This window comes from Chiloscyllium plagiosum, chromosome 24, assembly GCF_004010195.1.
Source record: "Chiloscyllium plagiosum isolate BGI_BamShark_2017 chromosome 24, ASM401019v2, whole genome shotgun sequence".
Classification (NCBI taxonomy): Eukaryota; Metazoa; Chordata; class Chondrichthyes; order Orectolobiformes; family Hemiscylliidae; genus Chiloscyllium; species Chiloscyllium plagiosum.
This window is the reverse complement of record NC_057733.1, coordinates 31,696,403-31,715,453: the sequence shown is the minus strand read 5'-3', so window position 1 is coordinate 31,715,453 and position 19,051 is coordinate 31,696,403. Positions and strand designations below refer to the sequence as shown.

The window sequence follows — 19,051 nt, the reverse complement described above, 5'->3', positions numbered from 1 at the left end:
GTGATGATAGGCACTAGAAGTCTGTTTCCAGTGGAATTCCACAGGCTCTGTGCAGGAGCCCTTGCCATTTGTAGAATGTGCTAACAATTTGGTCTTAAATGTACTCTGTACGTTCAGGAAGTTTGTGAATGATATAATCTTTGGTAAGGTGGTGAGTAGAGAAGAGAATAGCTGTAAACTCTGATAGGATATTAATGGGCTGGGCAGAGCAGTGGCAAATAGAATTCAACCTGGGAAAAATGAGGTAATGCACTTATAGAGGGCTAACAAGGCAAGAGATTACACTATGAATAGTAAAATCCTCGAAAATACTGAAGAACAGAGGGACCTCCGTGTACCACATGCATAGATCCCTAAAGATATCAGGGTGGGTAGATAACATGGTTATGAGGAATTATGGAATACTTGCTGAGGCACAGAATACAAGAGCAAGGAGGTAATGCTGGATCTGTATAAACTGCTGGTTAGGCTATAACTGAAGTACTGCATGCAGCTGTGATCACCACATTATAGAAAATATGTGATTGAGGACCCTGGGTGATTTCCCAAGATGTAGCTGGAGAATTTGCGGTACAAGGGAAGATTTGAATTAGACTAGATTCCCTACAGTTTGGAAACAGGCCCTTCGGCCCAATGAGTCCACACCAACCCTCTGAAGAGTCACCTCCCCAGACTCATTTCCCTACCCTCATATTTACCCCTGACTAATGCACCTAACACTGGGCAATTTAGCATGGCCAATTCACCTGACCAGCGCACCTTTGGATTATGGGAGGAAACCGGAGCACCTGGAGGAAACCCACGCAGACATGGGGAGAACGTGCAAACTCCACACAGACAGTCAACCGAGGCGGGAATTGAACCTGGGTCTCTGACACTGAGAGACAGCAGTGCTAACCACTGAGCCACCGTGCCAACCCACGTAGTCTGGGGTTGTGTCCTTGGAGCAGTGCAAGTCAAGTAGGGACCTGATTTGAGGTTATAAGATTATGAGGAGCATTGATAGGGTGGATAAGGTGACAATTTTTCCTTTAATAGACGTGGCAGTAACAATCGAGCATAGATTTAAGATCAGGTAGAAGAATAAGAGAAGAGTCAACGTAGGTGAGAAATATTTTAACTCTGAGGGTGGTGGATTCTCGAATTCATGGCCTCGAAGGGTGGTTGAGTCAGAAATTTTCATAACATTTCAGCACTATTTAGCAGTTCACTTGCTTTGCATAGTCTCCACTGCAATGGATCAAAAGCTGGAAAATGGGATTAGTGTAGTCTAATTTGGTTGACCAGCGCAAACATGATGGGTCAAATAGCCTCGAACTGTGCTTAAAAGTCTACATGTTTCCTCTCGCTTTCTTTTCAAACACATTTATGCAGCTTCCTTAAGTCCTCGTTTTGACAGTGTTTCCTACGTAACCACTATCTGGGTAAAGAACATTATCCTGAATTTCCTGTATTAGTAATTATCACATACTTGTGGCTGCGAGCTTTAGTCGTTCCAATAAAGGGAAACATGCAAATATAATCTGATCATGGTTCTGTTACAAGTTTAGTTTAGTTTCATTTTAATTCTATTGCTCTTGACAAATACCCAAATGCTTAGTTGCCTTGGCTTGTTATTTTGTTCTTCACCACCTACATTGCTACTTTTACTGATTTGTATATTCATATCCCCGCTTGGAAATTTATTTTTTAAAGCATATGTGACCTCCTTATTCTTTCTACAAAAGGGCATTTGTCAAATATTGGCATTCGTCAACCAATTGCATGCCCATTCTGCAAGTAATGTTTTCCTATATTTAGTCATGGTCTTCCTTTTTATTAATTACATCAATTTGGAGTCATCTAGAAATTTTGAAATTGTAATTTGCTTCCTGAGTTCAAATCAGTCATGTAAATAGTGAAGAACAGTTGTCCCAGTATCAATCCTTATGCAGTATCACTTCGCACAATCTTGAGTAAACACCTTTTAACCCTTTACTGTTTTGATGTTTTGTAATCAGCTTCCTACTTTTACCCTTGTGCTCTGACCTTAGTAATGAGATTACTATGTGGTTTATTGAAAGATATTTGGAAATCTCTCTCTCTCTCTCTCAAATGTTACATCTGCTATATTACCCTTGTCTATTCTTTCTGTTGCTTCCAATAATTTAGTATCTTGGACAAAAACGGCCTTTCATTTTGAAGACTGTGCTATTATGTTTTCACTTTCTAGATGCTTGAGTTAGGATTCCATAATCTTTCCAGTCATTGATGTTAAACTAATTAGTGTTCGGTTCCCTGAACTTGCTACTTCAAGAAATCACGTTAGCTGTCTCCCATTACTCACCAGCTCTATTCCTTTCTCAAATGAACTTTGGTATGTATGCAATAGTGCCTTTTCCCTAACTTTTAATGTGTGCTGATACAGACAGTTCAGACTAGGGGATTTAACCTCACTAAGTTTGAGTAACTTATCTCTCCTCTTTGTGTCATAAATGTTTCACATCTCTCTATTGTCTCTATCACTTTGATTTTTCCCTAAAAATACAGGTAATGTTGGTAAATCCTTACTTATGTGGATCAGCTTTAACTGTTTTTTTTCATTTTCTTCCTTTTTGATAGGATGTGTTTTTGATCTGCTTTTCTCTTGTGAGCCCAGCATCCTTTGAAAACGTCAGGGCAAAGGTAATGCCTGTTATTTTTACCAGAGAGGGGTCTAAGTAAATCTGGCACCTGCAAAATGAGTAAGGAATTTTTAAGCAATCTTTTGGGCATATTGTATATAGTCTGAGATTCCTGGTTCACTGGGGTCAAAGGTCTAATTCCAGAGAAATAAACAAATGCTTTAATCTCTATTGTCTCCCACTTTTGCAGTGGCGTAGGATACTTGTGTAATATATGTGCTTATGGAAGCTGTTCATAATTTTGCTGTGACCTTTATGTTCTTATCCACCATTCCTCAGCCGAAATGGTATGCAGGTAACCTTCTCCCAAGTGCATTCCTGTGCAACTTTCTTAGTATTGATGGAAGGGAAGTGTCTGGAACATTTGAAACTTGGAACCCAAATATATTTGAGATTTCTCCATGTAGTCACAAATGGACAAATCCAAAGCATACTGGTGATTTTACATTAAAATATAATTGTAGGTGAGTGAGTTTCATGAGAAGTCTGATACAGAAGGACATTTTATTTGATGCTATGTCTTGTCTTTTTTTTTCCATGCAGTGGTATCCAGAGGTACGGCATCATTGTCCAAACACACCAATAATCCTGGTAGGAACAAAGCTAGATTTGCGGGATGATAAGGACACCATTGAAAGGCTAAGAGATAAAAAGCTGGCTCCCATTACCTATCCGCAGGGGCTGGCTATGGCCAGAGAGATAGGTGAGTGGTGATAAGATCGAGGGGAAATTATAATATTCACCATTTTGAATACACAATGGGAGAGAATCTAGCGCCCATATTAAAATGAAAGTTTGGCATCAAAACATAATGCAAAAAGCCATGCTCCCAAGTGCTGCCAGCCATTCTGTTTTGCTTGGATATTTTGCATTGATGCATATGGCTTGCTGCAATATATTAATTTGACAGTTAGTCTGAGGAGAACAGAGATGGTCTGTCACTCCATTGGAAATGAAAGCTAGTTTTCTGGGTATGCCCTGAGCATCCAACATTGTGGCAGTGTCAGAGAATTGGATAACAGAATTGATGCTAAATAATCCTGAAACCTTAGGGACCTGAGACCTTGGCTTAATATCAGGACAATCTTGGGGAGGTGCTAAAATCTGGTTGCACTGGATGAAATACCTGATTTAATCCTTGAGTCACTCTTTTAAAAGTTTAGTGTGTTTGCCCTTTCGTACTTCCACCATCAATTAAACCTGTTTCTTTCCTTTAAGTTGATGGTGCAATTTTTAGGATTTCTGGGGACTTTCATTTGAATTTGTTTGATAAATATTTTCGCCATGAACCTAATCCTTGAATCTAATTTTAGATTTTCATTGTAAATAGAAGTTGTGTTTATATTTTGTTTCCAGGGGAGGGCAAAACAAGGACAACAGTTTCTTGTGCTGCAACACTTTTATCCAGCACCAAGAATTCAGTTAATACTAAAATTTCCTGTGCTAGTGTATTCTTCCAACAATGACCTGTCAAAAAGCTTTTCAGAGACTCTTGTTGGATGTGTGGAAATATCAACTGTTAACATTTTGACAATTAATTTTGATAGGTGCTGGAGGATGTTAATGCGAAATGAGAGATTCAATAGAATCTGAACTAACTATAGAATATAATGTATCTAGTGAGCATTTGGAAGCTGAATGAGAAAGTTAGGCTTAGATGTACTTAAAATATTGAGTGTTTGCATCTGAGTCACTCCTTAACATTTATACAACTTTTTCTTTCAACTGATCATTGGCCTGGCATGTAGGTTCACCACATTCTATTTTTATTTCGGATACCCAGCATTCTTTTTGTCTTTAAACTCATACTACTGCAGGCTTCTTCAATATTTAAGCATTTCACGTCTTCAGTTTTAAGAGAAAATACTTAAAAATAATGACTTGTATTAAAAAGGTGCTAATCAAGGTGAGGGTTGTTGGAGAAGAAACTTAAATGGCAGACACTGAACTCCAGTGTGCAAGTAACCCCAGGAGGTATTTTGCACCGTGATTAAATCTAGAATGAAGTTCTATATTAACTCATTAGGAAATCAATCTAGTGTAGAGATATACATCCCTGGCATTTAAAATTCAAGGGATATGTAAAGGCAACTTATCCAGTGCCAAGAATTAATTTAATACCAAAGTTTCCACTATTATGACAGTCAGTTTTATTTCCAAATAAAAAATATTTTCTTTCACCTGGAATTAGTTACCAAGTGAACATAAATAAATTTTTGAGAACAATTTAATAAAGATTGCTGTTTGTTAATAATTCTTGTTTTGTTATTGAAACCTGGCTGATGAGAAAATCTTTTGCTACAAAAGTGCTTGTGTACATAACGCAAATGAGGGGCATTCCATTGAGCTGTTATGTAACTTGCTATTTTTTCGGGTGGTGCATAGTTTTGTTTTTGTGTAATGTACTTAGATGCAAGTCTGCAGCTCTTTTGTTGCATGAATATCCTCCAGCTTAACGAATCAGATACAATATTCATTGCTCCCTCCTAAATAAAAAAAGAGCTGTAATCAAAACCAGAAAGTGAGTCTCTGTACAGCTGCAGTGAGAGTTGCTGTGAAACAACTATGTGTAAAGCTTTACTGTAAATGGCTTCAACACAAGTTATAACATAGAAATAGACTATTTGGTGCAAACCAATTCAAATCCCAGTTACCCTTTACATGAACAAAACAAATAGTACCTGTACTATATACTTATATTTCTCATTCGCCACCAATCTAATCTTCAATGTTATTATAATTTTTATTTTAGGCAGCAACCCTGGACCTGAATTCCATCCCCTCAATGTGTTTTTCTCAGTCCTTTTCACCCAGTACTAAGTCAGATCTTAAAAGACTACATATCAGTTTATGAAGCATACAAGCTAAGAAAAGTACTGGTATCCCTGGAATTATTTTATCATATACAGCATTCTGAAGCAAAATGCTGCTTTCAAGCAATTGGATTCTCTCATCCTCCTACTGTTCCATACACCAAACCTTCTGCCTTTACAATGTAATCATTTTATTCCCACCTGCTTACTGACACTGAATTCTGGGGCTTTTTGGTCTGTTTCCCACATCTTCTCTTATTAGTTTGAATGCTTTTCTGAAACCTAGCCATTTCCAGGTCAGATCAGAGTTCTAACAACACTCAAAAAAAACTCCATGCCATCAAGGACAAAGTAGCCCACTTAACTGACACTACATTCATGAACATTGTCTCCCTACACCACCAACACACTGTAGCAGCAGTGTGTACTATCTACAGGATGCACTGCAGAAATTCACCAAGCCTCCTTGGATGCCACCTTCCATCTATAAGAACAAAAGCAGCAGATATATGGGATCACCACCTGCAAGTTCCCTTCAAGCCACTTGCCACCTATATTGCCAATCCATCACTGTCAAAATGCTGAAACTTCCTATCAGCATTATGGATATACTTAAACTAAACAGACTGTAGCAGTTCAAGAAAGTAGCTCACTGCCAGCTTCTCGAGCACTTGGCATAGGCAAAAATACTGGCCCAACCAGTGAAGCCCACATCCCTGAATGAATAAAACGTGTGTACTATAAACTAATGAATTTCATGCATTAATATGGAACAACAAGATCTTTCTAAATCATGCTTTGTAATTTATTTTGCTGGACTTCAGACTTTTTTTTGCAGACTTTACATGGTAATTAACAGGTGTGATGGACTCTGAGCAATAGCTGTACACAAATTTGAAGCAGTGATCCTATGAGGAAACATACTTTTTTGTTTTGATGATAGTGGTGGGGTGGGGGGTTGTGCTAATGGTGGCCAACTAATAAATATAAAAATTCACAACCAGGTTTGTGTTCCCTAACACAAATTGCTAACAAATCAGTGAACAGAACTTGTATATGTGCATTCTGTTTGTGTACAGATGCACCCCAATGATGGGTTTCTCAATTTTCTAGCCAAAGCTATTCATTAGGACAGTGGTTTGTAGAGTTATCACAAGCTAGATGAGAATAATGCCAGCACCCAGTAGTTTGTCTTCCCCACAGGTTTCATTGCAGATCAAGTCTGTCTGGTTCATGATCAACACTTCCTTGAATTATGACATGTAAAACCTGCTACATAAGGAAGAACGTTAGCAATGACTGGTATGTGGGACAGAATAAAGCTTTGGACAAGTTATATATTGTTTTACCTCCGTGTTACAGGAAGAATGTTTATTTGATTTAATACATAGCTTTAAACTTTTTTATACAGTTATTTCTAAATCCCTATGAAGTGTAATAATCTTTTGTCGTTCATTCTCAAAGAGTAATGTGGGTGGGGAAATGAAGATATAGAGTACTGTACTTGTGTAATCTGTGAATGCCTATAATTATTCGTATTGGGTTTCTGTTGTGAAAATAAAGGCTCTGCATGATGCTGGAGGAGGGCCCTGCAGAAACTGAAAGGGGCCTTTGTATTAGCAGCTGGGAGAATTACAGTTTATCCTCCATTCTGTGCTGAGGGCACTGTTGACTTTTATTGTTAGTTCGTGAGAAAGTGAAGAAATCCACCACTTCCAATCCCCTGGGAAACTCTGCCTATTTTGAGTTATTTTGTGCTTCCTTGTTTATGTAGGCTATTAACCTCTTTAAAGCACCCCCTCCCCTGTTAGAAATGAAGCTGAAAGTGCTATGACCATTTGTAGTACCTCTTTAGTACTATTAACATCCGTCTACGTGAGGCGTTTCAGTAAAATAATAATGTTTGACATTAGCCTGTAAATTATCAAGTTCAGCACAAGCCTATTAATATTTGTTTTACAGTTTTCTCGGCTGTGATGGCAAGTTATTTTATTGGCTTGTCCAATAAGTATGCTTCTGTATCCTCTTGGTGCTAGTTTTGTTACATCTTACAAATGCAGAGTAAGCACATATGCCAACTGCCTACAAAATTCACATTCCACTTTTTTGAGTACTTTCGAGAGATTGCCACAATAAAGTACATGTCATATTCTTCACATACATTGTTTGGGATAATGGAATAGATTACGTGAAAAGGTGACACCGCCACCCCCAACCCACATCCACTCCACACCTCCCCCAACTCCCCCACCCCACCCACCCAAAACAACCTTTCCCAGCCTCATGTTAATCACCATTTCCAATATTTAACTTGTCCAAAACACTACCTTCCGAACATCCAGTCTCACAGTTCCCAATCCTTCCTAAACTGTTTTCTGTCTGCCAGGTTCTCAGCTCAGATACTTGAGCTGCAAATCATGCTTCACGTACAATTGATTGAACTAATTTTTTTTTAAAAATCATGTCTACATGATCACATGGTGTATTATTGAGAGTAAACCTACTAGTTGATCTCAGTCAGGATGTAGGGGATGCTGCCTTCTGCAGGCTTTTAATTATATTGACATGCAAGCCCAGACCATGGAGGCAGTGATGTTTGTTGCAATTCTGGTGGCCTCCCAACTGAGAATCATGGAGAAACAAATGGGAAACACAACTTCCAAAACATGTGCAAATATACAAAATTGTTACTACAAGTAAAGCAACTGCAGTTGATTTAGATTCTGAGCGCTCTTGACTATATTTAGTGACAGCTAAGAAGTGGTGAAATAGGAAGGCTCAGCAACAAAACAATGATATGGTGATCTTGAACATTTTCTATGACTTTATATTTTCAAAGCTGTATTTTTCTGTGCAGGTGCTGTAAAGTACCTGGAGTGCTCTGCTCTCACTCAGCGAGGTTTGAAAACTGTCTTTGATGAAGCGATTCGAGCTGTGCTGTGCCCACCACCTGTGAAAAAACGTCGAAAGAAGTGCACTGTTTTTTAGGAAGACACCACGCAGGAAATCATACCTTCATAACACAATCTGCTGGTATTTTATCCAAATCATGACCCTGTGTGGTATGAGACTGCAGAAGAGAGTGTTCTTCTTTGTGTCGCCTCTCTCTTGAGTTGGAGCAGTTAGCCTTGAGAGTTAAGTCCTGAAGTCAGTAATTATTCTGTTAGCGTGTGTTGGATTTTATGTGAGGCAATGTGGCTGTCTTCATGGGTGGACCCCATCATATTTTGTTAAGCTGCAGTATCCCCTCTTTTAGTAGCTCCTATCCAGCTCAAGACTAAATGATGTCCACAATGACACTTCCATTGTGGAAACAGTATTAATGGATCCTTTCATCTTTGTGGAGTTGTTCCTTTAATTTTAATTGGTTACATAACTGATTCACTACAGTGTTTGGACAGTGTTCTGATTCTGCAATTTGCTGTCCATGTTGTTATTCTTTATTTATCACTTCAACAACTGAAAAGTGTGAAACCCTAGAAATGAACAATGGCTGTTCATGCCCTGTTTCAAGACTTTTTTGCATCCACTACTTGCTTACTTGTTTCATTCATTGTTCTGAACCAGCAGTAGTTTTTAGTGCTAGTCAGTCTATATTGACAATTATTGAAATCAAAAGACATGCAATAATTTGCAATTTTTCTTAAATGGATTATTTTGAATAAACATATATATTTAGCATATTCTTTTTCCAACTAAGTTAGGTATATGAAAATTCCAAAAGACTTTTGTCTAAAATGGACCTTTCTTTGCATGGACTTGGATTTTGGCCTTTTTGTAACCATGTCTTGATGCAGAAAATCAAAATGAGGGGTACTGCAGTGTTAATTATTGTGGAAATACTTTTTGACCTTTCAATAAGCAGCTAGATAATATGGGATCACTGAGTGCAGCATGGGCAAAAGTGCAAGTTTAAAGTTGCGGGGGGTGGGGTGGGGGAGGCTTGTGTATGTGAAAGACTTGTGTAAAAAGGCTTTCTGCTGGTTATGTAAAGTCAGTGTTTAACTGTTGTGTTCATTAACTTTATTACAGCACTAGCAGACTTGTGTTTCAACAAATAATTGATCAGGGTTTCTCCATTCTAAATATTACAGTAAATTGTAGAAATTGCCAGATGCAGTGTCCAACTAGTAATGCAGGATTTGCACTTTCTAGCTGGTACTAACAAAAACGTTTTGCCAACTTGGCACCTTCATTTATAGGACTGGCCTGCATGATTTGAGTCCCAATGTTTTATTCTAATTGACATCCTAGCCTTAACCCTGGGAGAGAGCTGACTCTTCTGGTAATTTCATTGTTACTTTTGTTCTATTGTTTGTGATTTCTTAAAAATGCATTCGTACAAGTTTTTGAGGATTTCTAACTTGGCACATTCTCAAGGTGCAACTTCTGAACCAAATTATGTTTTAAGAATTGAATTTCATTAAATATTGTAGTATCCTCATTACTTTAATGTTATCGTTTTCTTCTTTTAAAATCTGTATAGTAGTCCCTCACTTGCACTAGATATAATATGCTAAAGGGAATCAATGCAGTTATTCTCACTAGAGCATTCTGTGTAACATTATCATTTGGCACATTAAATAATCAAGTGTGTGACATGGTTGATAAATCTTTATAAAGAGCTGCAGACTGTGAGCTTTACAGGTGTGTTGTCACAGTCATTAAGCTGCTAAATGATTAATGGAGGAGGAAATTCTGCAGTGCAGCTTGAATTGAAATATCTGCTGTTTTTGTCCAATTTTATTTTAATACTATTTCCAATAGTTGTTCTATGTATCATGGCTACTAGAAGCATTGTAGTATCTCACCAAGTTTATAGTTAAGAGGAACACTTTAATTCCCTGACCTCTACTACTAAAAAGGCTGAGCAGCAATGTTGTCAGAATACCTCCCTTCTAAATCACCTACTATCCTTATGCAGCAGCATATCATTATTCCTTCATTGTGAAATTGCTGCCTAACACATAGGTACACTGTCATTGCAAAGACTGAAGCAGTTTAAGAAGGTAGGGCCAAGGATCACATTCTTACTAGAAGTGGATAAGTTTGTCTGGAATTTTCTGTAGTGACTTTTTAAAAAGGAGAAATTGTCTTCATTGCAGAAGAAGTGGACAATTTAAATTAAATTAATTAAATAAATCAATAACAGAAATCGTCAAAGTATCAGATTGTAGTAAAAACCCAACCATTGACCTTTTATGGAAAAAGGTTTACCATCCTTACTTGATCTGGCCAAATGTGGTTAACCTAGCAAGTCACTTTGTTATTTCAAGGAATGAGCTGAAAATGTGTTGCTGGAAAAGCGCAGCGGTCAGGCAGCATCCAAGGAACAGGAGAATCGACGTTTCGGCCATAAGCCCTTCTTCAAGGAATGGACAACAAATGCTAGCTTTATCTGTAATGCCCATATCCTATGTAAAGAGGAAAGTTTGGACAAGAAAGTAAGCTTTAGATATATAGGAAGAACAAGAGTGTATAGAAATTAAATGCACGAGTAAAACATGTACATTGATATGACACGTAGAACAACTCCATTTATTCAGAGCCAAAAGTCATGCTTTTTCATTTACTTGGCCTATAAAGTTTATGCTGCTCTTTGCTGTTTGCAACAAAATGCTTTAGTTGTATTAGTCTTTGGCCTCAATATTTCACCCCAGAAATGTCTTATTTTAAGGAGAAGAATGTGAGGCCTGCTGATGCTGGAGATCAGAGTCGAGAGTGTGGTACTGGACTCATGTCTTATTTTAAGTCAGTTCATGAAACAGGATAATACAGGTATAATGAAGAAAATACCCAGCAGTTTAAGAAACATCCATACACACTATGGCAAGTGACCATCATGTCCTTCAGTAAAATGTCCTCAGCATTAACTTAGATCTTGTGAAATCTTACAGTATCAGATCATAGCCAAGAAAACCTATGCTGATTACCACTTATGTGCTCTTTCACCTGATGAATTATTACTCTTCCATGTTGAGCACTACTTGAAGGGTGCATGAATTCTGGAAAGGGTGTAGAATGTGCTCTGCATGAGGGGCTTCTAATGTTCTTCACTAACCTTGGCATGGTGGGCAATCTACCTGATAGTCATTTAGGACTTGTCCAGCTCAGCTACAAGAGACATGGTTTGCAGCAGGTAGTGAGGGAACCAACAAGAGGGAAAGATATAGTTGACCTCATTCTCACTAATTCACCTGTTGAAGATGGATCCCTCCATCTAAGTTCTGCAACCCTATTGTGTTCAGTCGTGAACAGTGTTGGACAATTAACAGGAGGGAGGTTCCACAAATATCCCCAGCCTTGACTAACACAATCAAAAACCAGGTTGAAGTATTTGCATCTTTCTTGAGAAGAATAAAAGCTAAGAAGTGATCTCTCTCTGCCTCATTCTGAAGTGCCCAGCATCACTGCTAGTTTGATTAAATCCATGTATTATCACAAAATGGTTAAAGATACCCAAAACATTTGCAATATGCCAGTAATATTGCTCCAGATGTACTCCCCAACTAGTCGCAGCCTGAGTCGAGCTGTTCTAGCACAGCTACAACAGTGGTATCTACCTGGGAATTTGGAAATGTGCCCAGATATGTCTTATTGACAAAAAGGAAAAATCCAACCTAGCCAATTATCACCCTATTAGACTACACAAGACATCAGCAGTCATGGAAGGACTAATAATAGTGCTATCAAGTGGCACCTGTAAAGGAATAACTTGCTCACTGATGATCAGTTTGAGATCTGCCAGGGCCACTTCGTTCTTGATCTTATGGCCTTGGTCCAAACACGGTCAAAAAAAGCTGAATGGGTTAGGCAAGTTTGTCTACCCTTTAAAATCTAGACAACATTTCACCCAGAATGGCATTAAGGAGCCTGAGCAGAATTCAAGTCAAAGGAAAGCAAAGTGGCTGGAGGAATGGAATACTTCTCACTTGCCTTGATGAGTGCATTTCCAACAACATTCAAGACACTGATCATCATTCAGGATAAGGTAGTCTGCTTGATAGGGACCACATCCACCATTAACACTTAATAGCAGTGGTGTGTACCATTTACAAGATGCACTGTAGAAATTCACTAAGGCTTCTTAGACAGTGCCTTCCAAACGCATGACCATTACTGTCTAGAAGGACAAAAAGCAGATAAATGGGAATACCATCACCTGCAAGCTCCACTCAAAGGTACTCAGTATCCTAACTTGGAAATAGAGTCAATCCCTCGAGTTGCTGGGTCAAAGCCCTGGAACTCCCTCCTTAACAGCATTGTGGATCTACTAACACCAAATGGACCGCAGTGATTCAAGAAGGCAATACCACTGCCTTCTCAAGGATATCTAGGGATCAGTAATAAATGCTGGCCCACTTCCCAAAAATGAATTCAAAGTAGAGGGTAGGAATTCTATTGACTAACTCACATCCTGCTTCCCCATTTCACCATTTACAAGATGTAGAGCAAGATTGTGATTTGAATATCCTCCATTTGTCTGATTAGGTGCAGTTCAAAAATCACATAGCTTGATATCATCCAAGGCAAAGCAGCCTGATTAATTAGGAACAGATCTACCCCCTTCAACATTCACTCTCCTTCCTCTAGCAAAACAATGGTATCCGTGTCTACCTTCCACAGGCTGTACTGCAACAACTGAGCGAGGGACCTTTGACAGCACCTTCCTTCACAATGATCTCGCAGGTGGTGGTGTTCTCAGGTTTCTGCTGCCAAGAAGGACAAGGGCAGCAGAAACCTGAACACCACCACCTGCGAGATCCTGACCAAGCCACACATTGTCCTGACTTGAAATCTTATTGCTGGTCTTCCACTGGCGGTAGGTCAAAGTTTTGGATTTCCCTTCCAGAGCTCAGCTTCTCCTAGCTTTGAACTCCCTATTTCAAAACTCGTCTACCTCCTATTCAAAATACTTTGTGATCTAGCCTCCACAATTCCCTAGGGTACAGAATTTCAGACATTTACTATCCTCAGAAGAAATACCTTGGTATCTCAGTTGAAAGGCATTTCCCCTAGTTCAAGGTTCCCAGGAGTGCATACATCTTCTCAATCCAACAAATGTCAATTGGGAATTGAGAAGATTGGAGTGAAGTTATGGATTGATAATGTGTGTAATAGATAGCCTGCTGGTCTGTCAGTCTGGAACATGTTTACATTTTGTTACTGGTGAGATGGAGGTGTTTGCACAGAATTAACATCTATCACAGCTATACCAGAAGTTCCAACAGCAGGAATTCAACCACTGGATACATGCCTCAAGGCATTCAAGGATCACACTTGCATCAAATAGGTTAAGAGGAGAAAATAGGCTTCATAACATGTGAGAATAATCATGGTGATCAACATCCCCACCACCACTTGTGTTCTGTATCATTTTATTAGCACATTAAGGGACACTGCACAAAGTGGCATCAGATCATTCAAAAAATCCCCGATATCAATTCAATGGATGGAGAGGGAGATAATTTGTTACAGAAGATTGATTCTGAAAACAATAGTGGGGTCCTTACTATGGTGCCATAGGCAAAATAACTCAATAAAATTTGAACACTGCACTGGATGCTGAAGATAATGTATTGGCTTATTTTAAAATGATTTAATTGTAATTAAAGGTTATCTTTGTATAATTGATTCGTGAAATAAACTGTGCCATATTTGATTAATGAATTATTGTTACTTGGTCACACACTTAAAAATAGCAACCACTCACACCCAACAGTCCATGTTATGCTTGGAGTAAGTGGATCAGTTTTAGAGGCACCACCTGTCATCTACAGTAAAAACAAAACGTGAAAAGTTTATTGAAAGTAGAACATTTCTGATGACACCTAAGAGTGGAATGGATCATTTTATACCCAAGATGATTTAATGGGGAAAAAGGGTAGAAAAATGAAGAGGAATATCAATGTTTAAGATACCTTTAGATATAAGGCTTCAAAATTAGAAAGTGGTCGAAGCAACAGAAAACTTTCGCTATTTTTCAAATCAATCCAGCAGAGGAATTGCTTCACTGGGAACATATAATTATCTACTGACCAATGGAAAGGAAATTAAAGCTTAATTTGTTTGCAAATTTCATTACATATCAACAATAGGCATTATTGTGGAAGATTTAAGTTAGCAAACAGTATATTAGGATATTTGTGATGAAATTGGAGACTCCTCTTGCTCGGTGTTTATGATTGATAAAAAAAATTGTAGTTCTGTTTGTTTAACCTGGTTCTATTTAACGAACTGAATCAAGTAGGTGACCTAAACATTGGTTGAGGGATGTATTTGAGAAAGTAGTGATGTTGATAAGCATAATACAAGATCAAATTAAGCACTTTTTTTTAAAAAAGCCAAAAAGAGGATAAATAACTAAGCTATAATTGCATCAAAATGACAACATTATGGAGATTGACTGGAAAGAAAATGTGGCAAATACTCGATCAGCAGTAGTAAGTATTTAAATATGTCTAATTCAAGCACATGCCAAAGAGGAAACGTGCTACAATTTTGCATTGCATAGTTGAGTACTGAAGAAAGCAGTTAGATGAGAGAATAAATGCAGGAAATATAACTAGTGTATAGGAAATCTATAGCAAGAACTTAGAACTTAAAAGGGACCAAGAAAATTAGTGATGGGCAATAAAACAGTTGTGGACACAGGAGTAATATAGATTAGTAAAAGTTGACTGTAAAACTGAAAGATAAAAACAGGCAAACTTGTACTGATTGAAAGGAGGGCAGTTTTTAGACTGGATGCGCAGGGAGAGGTAGGTAGTTAAAAGGTAGAGCAAAACATTCAAAGGAAGTTGACAAATTAATTGGACTTGGATACAAGCACTTAAAAATAGCTTAAAGCAACCTACTTAATCTACCAGTGGAAGGAAATAATTCTGTGGTATATGCCACTTTATATTAGTTGATGTTTTGGTTTCTTTATTTACACTGACAGTAAGTTTGATATAGATCTTGTGACTAGATGTCAGCACTGAACTCTTAAAGCATATTTAGCCAATTGTTAGGAAGTCTACATTTAGTAATAAATTGAATTACACATTTTCAAAATGTATGAGCAAAATCCGAAGTCCAGCTGCTTCATTTACCATTACAGGAAGTCCCTGGCCAATGAATGAGTTCCATTTTTAAGGCTGTTAATAAGTCGAATTTGTATGTAAATCAGAACAGTTACACACGGTTCACATTGAGCGTCAATTAGTCAAATGTCAGTCTTAGTATATATTTTACCGAAAACATCTTAAATGTAATAGCAGTAATAAATGTAACTACAGTACAGTATTTATAATAGAATGTGTGCGTGTGTACAGTATAGGTATAAAAAAAATTAAAGAAACATTTCTTAACTTTTTAATCATTAGCTTTTCTATCTAAACAATTTAACACTCTTGTTCCAGTCAATGTCTTGCATACTGGAAGGACCCTTAATTAATAATTAAGATGACTTAATTAATTGGATTATGGGCCTGGTGCTGGAGAGAATGGACCTGCTACTGGAGAGTTGGGCGGTGTACGTCTGAAGTCAATTTCTTAAACATCAAGGGTGGCTTGAACAGAGCTTTTCTTTTTCCCATTATAAATAGCCTTGTAGCAGCTGAGTCCATCAGTAACTATCCGGTAAACTTTGACGAACCTCTCTGCTCCTCTAACTTTGCCATCTCTGTTATAATGAGACGAAAGACCTCAGCTAACTCCTTCATCAAACACTTTTTGGGTTCTACGTCCCAGTCTTCTTCCTCAAATGCTATCATCTGTTGCTCCAGCTCCTTAAGGTCCTCATTTGTCAGTTCTTCAGCATGAGATTCAAGTCCAAGACATCATCTTCATTGATGTCTAACTGCAGTTAATTGCTATCAATATCAACCACAGCTGGCCTGGCTTCAGCAAGGTCCTCAGCTGTAAACTCTTCAAAAACATTTGCGAATTGGGGGTACAATTTGTTTCAGACTATTTTCATGTTGGTATTCTTTACTTCGTCTCATGAACCTGCAATGTTTTTGGTGCCATCGTAGATGTTGCAATTCCTCCAGAACTCCTTTAAGGTCATTACACCATCTTGGGTTGCCCTGGCTGCTTGTGAGAAGGTCCTACGTAAATAGTAAGCCTTAAAGGAGGCTATAATTCCCTGATCCATTAGCTGAACTAATGATGTGGTGTTGGGTGGTAAGAAGATGACCTTTACATTGGGGTGAAGGTCATCTAAAGTGTTTGGATGTCCAGGGGCGTTGTCAAGTACAAGGAGAACTTTGAAAGGAATCTGCTTAGACAAGCAATAACATTCAGCATCAGGAACCAAAGCTTAAAGAGAGCTTTTGTTACCCAAGCCTTTGTGTTTGCCTTCCAGATAACAAGGATTTAGGGAGGAATAGAGCTGAAAATGTGTTGCTGGACAAGCGCAGCAGGTCAGGCAGCATCCAAGGAACAGGAGAATCGACGTTTCGGGCATAAGTCCTTCTTCAGGAATCTTTAGGGAGGAATACACAAGCTTGCAATCCCCGAATGCGTTACCACCAAGTAATAATGTTAGCCTATCCTTGGATGCCTTATGCCCTGGAGCAGTTTTTTTACCTCTTTTGAAATATATGTCCTTCCAGGCATTTTTCTCCAAAATAAGCCAGTCTCGTTTACATTAAATGTTTGCTCAGGCACATAAACTCCCTTCTTAATAATTTTATTCACTATTTCAGGAAACTCCAGCAGCACTAACAATAGCAATCGCTGCTTCACTTTGCACTTTAATATTGTGTAAATTTACCCTCCCTTTGAAATACTTGAACCAACCCCTGTTCGCAACAAATTAATTACAAGCACCTTCAGCTGCTGCACGTGCAGCTTTTAAATCACTAAAAAGACTTTCGGTCTTTTCTTGCGCTAAGCCCCTCCGCCCACGCATCACTGAATTTAATACACGCCGTGACGTCGAACGCTTCATCTGCCACCTCTGAGCTAACTTTCACAAACAGGACTCCTGCCCACCTTCCAAGGACCCCTTCGCCTGCCTCCAACACACTCCATCAACCTGGACACCCTATGCTGGCCTATTACCCGCCCTTGACCTCTTTATTTCCAACTGCTGTCGAGACATGAACCGCCTCAACCTGTCTACCCCCTCCCTCACTCCAACCTCCCACCCTCAACGCGACCCCGCACTGCCCGGTTCTACCTCCTTCCCAAGATCCACAAGCCTGATCACCCTGGCTGACCCAATGTCTCAGCATGCTCCTGCCCTACTGAACTCATCGCTACCTACCTCAACACTGTCCTATCCCCCCAGTCTAGGAACTCCCCAATACATTCAAGACACCACCCGTGCCCTCCACCTCCTCCAAGACGTCAGTTTCCCCGGCCCCCAACGCATCATCTTCACCATGCATATCCAATCCCTCTACACCTCCATCCGCCATGACCAGGGCCTCCAAGCCCTCCGTTTCTTCCTCTCCCGCCGTCTCCAGTAGTACCCTTCCACCGACACTCTCATTCGTTTGGCCGAATTGGTCCTCACCCTCAATTTCTCCTTCGAGTCGTCCCACTTCCTCCAGACCAAAGGGGTAGCCATGGGCACCCAAATGGGCCCCAGCTATGCCTGTCTCTTTGTTGGAAGATGGAAGATCGACGTAAAACGTCCATCTTCCATAGTTACACCAGCACCACTCCCCCACCTCTTACTCCACTACATTGATAAGTGCATTGGCACCACCTCGTGCTCCCGCGATGAGGTTGAGCAAATCATCAACTTCACCAACACATTCCACCCGGACCTTAAATTTACCTGGACCATCTCTGACACCTCCCTCCCCTTCCTGGACACCTCCATCTCCATTAAATAACAACCGACTTGACACAGACATTTTTTTACAAACCCACTGACTCCCAAAGCTACCTGTATTACACTTCTTCCCACCCTACCGCCTTCAAAAATGCCATCCCCTAGTCCCAATTCCTCCACCTCTGCCATATCTGCTCCCAGGGGACCATTTCCACCATGAACACACCAGATGGCCTCCTTCTTTAGAGACCGCAATTTCCCTTCCCACATGGCTAAAGATGTCCTCCAACGCATCTCGTCCACATCCCGCACCTCTGCCCTCAGACGCCACCCCTCCAACCGTAACAAGGACACAAGCCCCCTGGTGCTCACCTTCCACCTTACCAACCTTTGCATAAACCAAATCATCCGCCGACATTTCCACCACTTCCAAACAGACCCCACCCCTTTCCACCTTCTGCAAAGACCGTTTCCTCCGTGACTACCTGGTCAGGTCCATGCCACCCAACAACCCACCCTCCTGTCCTGGCACCTTCCCCTGCCACTGCAGAAATTGCAAAACCTGCACCCACACCTCCTCCCTCATCTCTATCCAAGGCCCTAAAGGAACCTTCCACATCCAAAGTTTTACCTGCATATCCACCAATATCATTTATTGTATCCGTTGCTCCCGATGCAGTCTCCTCTACATTGGGGAGACTGGACGCCTCCTAGCAGAGCGCTTTAGGGAACATCTCTGGGACACCCGCACCAATCAACCACACCACCCTGTGGCCCAACATTTCAACTCCCCCTTCCACTCT

At 39.7% G+C, this 19,051-nt stretch overlaps 1 protein-coding gene across 3 annotated transcripts in view; it reads left to right on the top strand.

Annotated features, from left to right (window-relative positions):
* Window positions 1-8,760, top strand: part of rac3a (Rac family small GTPase 3a) — a 39,149-nt gene extending 30,389 nt beyond the window's left edge. For 2 of the 3 annotated variants that reach the window (XM_043714719.1, XM_043714717.1), the window contains exons 4-6: window positions 2,602-2,664; window positions 3,207-3,366; window positions 8,334-8,760. In XM_043714719.1, coding sequence (XP_043570654.1) covers window positions 2,602-2,664; window positions 3,207-3,366; window positions 8,334-8,464 — 354 coding nt within the window. In that variant the 3' untranslated portion in view covers window positions 8,465-8,760. Of the gene's footprint in view, window positions 1-2,601; window positions 2,665-3,206; window positions 3,367-6,679; window positions 6,779-8,333 lie in introns of all 3 variants that reach the window. The other variant, XM_043714718.1, reaches the window with a different exon arrangement.
* The last annotated feature ends 10,291 nt before the right edge of the window (window positions 8,761-19,051 follow it).